At 39.2% G+C, this 5,000-nt stretch overlaps 2 protein-coding genes across 10 annotated transcripts in view; one reads left to right on the forward strand and one right to left on the reverse strand.

Moving 5' to 3' along the window:
- LOC309500513 (uncharacterized protein) overlaps positions 1 to 1,911 on the forward strand; it is a gene marked incomplete at its 3' end in the record, with an annotated part of 8,689 nt that extends 6,778 nt beyond the window's left edge. The window contains exon 4 of the mRNA XM_082172122.1: positions 1,867 to 1,911. Coding sequence (XP_082028248.1) covers positions 1,867 to 1,911 — 45 coding nt within the window. The remainder of the gene's footprint in view (positions 1 to 1,866) is intronic.
- The window catches only part of LOC309501027 (receptor-type tyrosine-protein phosphatase S-like), a 122,874-nt gene that overhangs the window by 58,909 nt on the left and 58,965 nt on the right, over positions 1 to 5,000 (reverse strand). For all 9 annotated transcript variants that reach the window (XR_014206756.1, XM_082172934.1, XM_082172937.1 and 6 more), the window contains one exon: positions 2,235 to 2,423. Coding sequence is in view for 8 of the 9 variants with exons in the window: in XM_082172934.1 (XP_082029060.1) it covers positions 2,235 to 2,423 (189 nt within the window). In the remaining variant the exon portion in view is untranslated. The remainder of the gene's footprint in view (positions 1 to 2,234; positions 2,424 to 5,000) is intronic.

The following is a 5,000-nucleotide window of genomic DNA, read 5'->3' on the forward strand; positions in this document are numbered from 1 at the left end:
ATAGATCCACAATCACGCCTCGACATTCAGGCAGTCTAACATGTTTACTGTCAGTGTGTCACTCCCACACTATTGCATAGTTTAGCAATCATCATATATTAGGTGTTATTTGAAAGCTTAAAGTCCCCCTGTGGTGTAAATCCAGCGTTTAATGTTGTTTATGTGTCTATGTGGTGTTTTTAATGTGCTTTAAGACAAAGCATGTGTAAATTCATAAGTCGACACCATTGCTGAGTATTTCCTCCTTAAAACTGCAGTAAACCAAAGACAGTCTCAAAAACACGCTTTGAATCGCTGGTGTTTCTGACATCACAAACTACCTTGTAACCAATCAGATCAACGTGTGATCGTCCACCAGTGGATCTCTGAGCTGAGTGAGTGAGTGGAGGCGGTGCTAATTTGCATATTCATAGAACCACGCATACTAAATGAGGCAAGGGTGTCGAGTTACATTCAAGATATTTTAAGGCACGAAGTATTTATTTTCAAGGAAAAAACTTTAAATATGTAATTTTGGTGATCAAAGATAAGCTTGGATAAGCCAGCAGCCATATCACCCTGTAGCCCAAGACTGGTTGCCCACTGAAGCTAAGCAGGGCTGAGCCTGGTTAGTACCTGGATGGGAGACTCCTGGGAAAATCAGGTTGCTGCTGGAAGAGGTGTTAGTGAGGCCAGCAGGGGGTGCTCACCCTGTGGTCTGTGTGGGTCCTAACGCCCCAGTGTAGTGACGGGGACACTATACTGTCAAAGAGCACCGTCCTTCGGATGAGACGTAAAACCGAGGTCCTGACTCTCTGTGGTCATTAAAAATCCCATGGCATTTCTCGTAAAGAGTAGGGGTGTAACCCCGGTGTCCTGGCCACATTCCACCCATTGGCCCTTACCAATCATGGCCTCCTAATAATCCCCTTACATTGAATTGGCTCTATCACTCTCTCTCCTCTCTCCACCTATAGCTGGTGTGTGGTGAGCGCACTGGCGCCGTTGTACTGTGGCTGCCGTCGCATCATCCAAGTGGATGCTGCACACTGGTGGTGGTTGAGGAGAGATCCCCTGATATGATTGTAAAGCGCTTTGGTTGTACAGTAGTACATATGAAAGCGCTATATAAATGCCTCATTCTATTCTATTCTATTCTATTCTTTAAGGGATATAATTAAGGGGGACTTTAAACACTCAAAATTTACTGTTTTGAAATTGGGCGTTACGTTTACATGGAACCAGCACTTTAAAACCTTTTAGTGGCTACATTTTTGTGATATAAACTTAAAATTTGGAACACAACTTGGTTAGACATATGGCTTTGATTTTATAGCAATTCTTTTGACCAAAATAGCAAAATTTTAGAGTCAAATAAATAGCAATAAACTTCTATAACATTTTGACACTTTCATGTTTTTAAGTGCTTTCAGTTCTGCAATAAGTGTTTCTTCAGAGACCAACCTTACACTCTTCTTTACAGAAGCCTAAAGGTTTCCATCAGGCGCTTCATATACAGAACCTTCCCATCATGGGATCATGTCATGGATTTAGTTTTAATTAATTCATTTTGTTTAAATACATTTTTGATTAAATTTTATGAATGAAATGCTTGTAAACACTTTCAGTAGAAAATAATTAAATAACCCGTTAAACATAAAAGTATTATGCAATCATTTAAGACATTTCTCCTTACATAGAAAATTTTTGCTTCTTTGAAATTGAGTCAAGAACCTAAAATTTCTCTACTGAGTGTAGGTCTGCGTGTTTAGTTACCTAGAGTTCTATACAGAACTCCACTGAACCTTTTCTATGAGTCTAGGTCTGCATGCCAAAGCAAGGTAAGTTCAGATCTATGCTCAAAAATGTGTATGTGACGGTTCACAGGTTAAAGCACGGAACTCATACGAAGAGGAACATTCTTTTGAATAGACTCGAAAATTATGTTGGCATTAGTAGAATTGCATTAGCATGGTTTCTGACTGTTATCAGTTTGTAGCAGTAAATGAAGAGATGTCTAATCGATCACAAGTTCAGTATGGCGTACCAGAAGGCTCAGTACTAGGACCGTTGCTGTTCACTCTGTACATGCTACCCTTGGGAGATCTAGATAGTCTTTCTTTACAAATTGACCTCAACAAATTACTTCTCTGGCCTTAAACATTCATAATACAGAAACTGTGAATACATGAATTCATAATTGACTGTGAAACCGTCCTGACGAAGCTGTCGTGAGGATCTCGTGAGGATCGTACCTGATCGCAGCTGCTTGATTCGGCCTTGGCTGAGCGCCGGCTCCACGGGGAGAAAGTCCTTGAACCAGGAGATCTCGGGGTCGGGGATCCCGCTGGCGGCGCACAGCATGGTGGCGGTTCTGGTTCTCTCCACCACCTTCAGCTGAGGGCCCATGTCGATGCTGGGAAAGCCGAAGGGCAGCAGGTCCTCTGAAACACACCCGAACATTAATGAGCGGATGAGACGCTCAGAGGATCACTCATCCACAAGAGTGTGACGGGACACAACACTGGAGACTGTTACAGATATTTTTATATAGATTAGTGTTGCTGTGAAATTACAAAAGACCCTAAATATCAACCTCATCTGGGGATCTTTCTGTTTTCTGTCTTATAAAGTATCCTGTTATTATTTGTGGTGTGAGCTGTCTGCATGAATCAAACTGAATCACAAAGATTCAGACATTATTGCAAACCTGTTTGACAGATTAGATCAGAAAGAGGGATTGATTCATCAGTCGGGTAGACTGAGATTGAGCAGCTGAACACATGACATGACTGCAGAAATATTATTATCAGAGGAAATGATTATCAGATCGGTATAAACTCCAGCATCAGACAAGGAAATATCTGAAATATTTCCACATCAGTGTGTTTACGTTCATGCATTCAGCAGACGCTTTTATCTAAAGTGATTTACAAATGATGAACCAGAGCAATTCAATAAAGAACAACAATATTCATAATATACAATGCCAGTTTTTTTTTAGTTATGGTTATTGGTGTGAAAAAAATGTGATGTCCACAACACTGCTTTTTGCTCCCATATTTAATAAAAAAGGCAACGTTTCGACCCTGCTGGGTCTTCTTCAGGCTTCTTCTTCTGGCTTCTTCTTCTTCTTTTTGCCTGAAGAAGACCCAGCAGGGTCGAAATGTTGCCTTTTTTATTAAATATGGGAGCAAAAAGCAGTGTTGCGAAATTTTTTCACTTTATTCGTTCCTGTTGTCCTGCACCTGCCAGAAGGTGGGATGTGCACACAATTACTTTTTTAATTATATGGTTATTGGTGTGAACATTGATATAGTTCTAGTTATGGTTATAGTTATGGTTCTTGGTGTGAACACTGATATAGTTCTAGTTATGGTTATAGTTATGGTTCTTGGTGTGAACACTGATATAGTTCTAGTTATGGTTATAGTTATGGTTCTTGGTGTGAACACTGATATATAGTTATAGTTATGGTTCTTGGTGTGAACGCTGATATAGTTATGGTTATAGTTATGGTTCTTGGTGTGAACGCTGATATAGTTATGGTTATAGTTATGGTTATTAGTGTGAACACTGATATATAGTTATGGTTATGGTTCTTGGTGTGAACGCTGATATAGTTATGGTTATAGTTATGGTTCTTGGTGTGAACGCTGATATAGTTATGGTTATACTGTAGTTATGGTTCTTGGTGTGAACACTGATATAGTTATGGTTATAGTTAAGGTTATAGTTATGGTTATTGGTGTGAACACTGATATAGTTATGGTTATTGTTATGGTTATAGTTATGGTTCTTGGTGTGAACGCTGATATAGTTATGGTTATAGTTATGGTTATTAGTGTGAACACTGATATATAGTTATGGTTATGGTTCTTGGTGTGAACGCTGATATATAGTTATAGTTATGGTTATTGGTGTGAACACTGATATAGTTATAGTTATGGTTATTGGTGTGAACACTGATATATAGTTATAGTTATGGTACTTGGTGTGAACGCTGATATAGTTATGGTTATAGTTATGGTTCTTGGTGTGAACGCTGATATAGTTATAGTTATAGTTATGGTTATTGGTGTGAACGCTGATATAGTTATGGTTATAGTTATGGTTATTGGTGTGAACACTGATATATAGTTATAGTTATGGTACTTGGTGTGAACGCTGATATAGTTATGGTTATAGTTATGGTTATTGGTGTGAACACTGATATATAGTTATAGTTATGGTACTTGGTGTGAACGCTGATATAGTTATGGTTATAGTTATGGTTCTTGGTGTGAATGCTGATATAGTTATAGTTATAGTTATGGTTATTGGTGTGAACACTGATATATAGTTATAGTTATGGTTCTTGGTGTGAACGCTGATATAGTTATGGTTATAGTTATGGTTATTGGTGTGAACACTGATATATAGTTATGGTTATGGTTATGGCTCTTGGTGTGAACGGGCCTTAAATCTAACGTTAGGTTGAACGTGGGTTTTAATCTCTTACAGGACCGGACCACCAAATATGATCATCCTTGCAAGGGTTATTTAAAAGACATTATGATATAGTTTTTACAGAGTTTTCCTCTAGACTTTTCCCCGAACCCCAGTTTAAAAAACAAACACTGCTTCAAAAACATGAGCTGTTGGAAACTTCTCGCGAGATAAACGTCCTTCTCAGTGATTAAAGACTATTCCTCGCATCTGTTCACATCAGCGGCCCACTAACGCAGGACTGTAGATGAGATGATCGTGACTGGCTCACACAGATATGGCTTTCAGTGGGCGGATTATCACGCTGATATAAATACACCAGTCGTCTCCTCAAAACCACTGAGATTATCAGAGGTACATGGGAGCAACACACACGCCTGGCGCTGGAATGCTGTAATTATGTACATTCATAATCACTGCGCACACGTTCACCTAACCATCAATTACATGTTACACAGCCGCATGTTTGCAGCGCCGCTAATTATTTGTTGGCTTTAATTAGAGAGTCAGCGGAGATGAGGAGGGACAGTAAA

The sequence above is a fragment of the Leuciscus leuciscus genome (assembly GCF_965113295.1).
Source record: "Leuciscus leuciscus genome assembly, chromosome: 6".
In the NCBI taxonomy this organism is placed as follows: domain Eukaryota; kingdom Metazoa; phylum Chordata; class Actinopteri; order Cypriniformes; family Leuciscidae; genus Leuciscus; species Leuciscus leuciscus.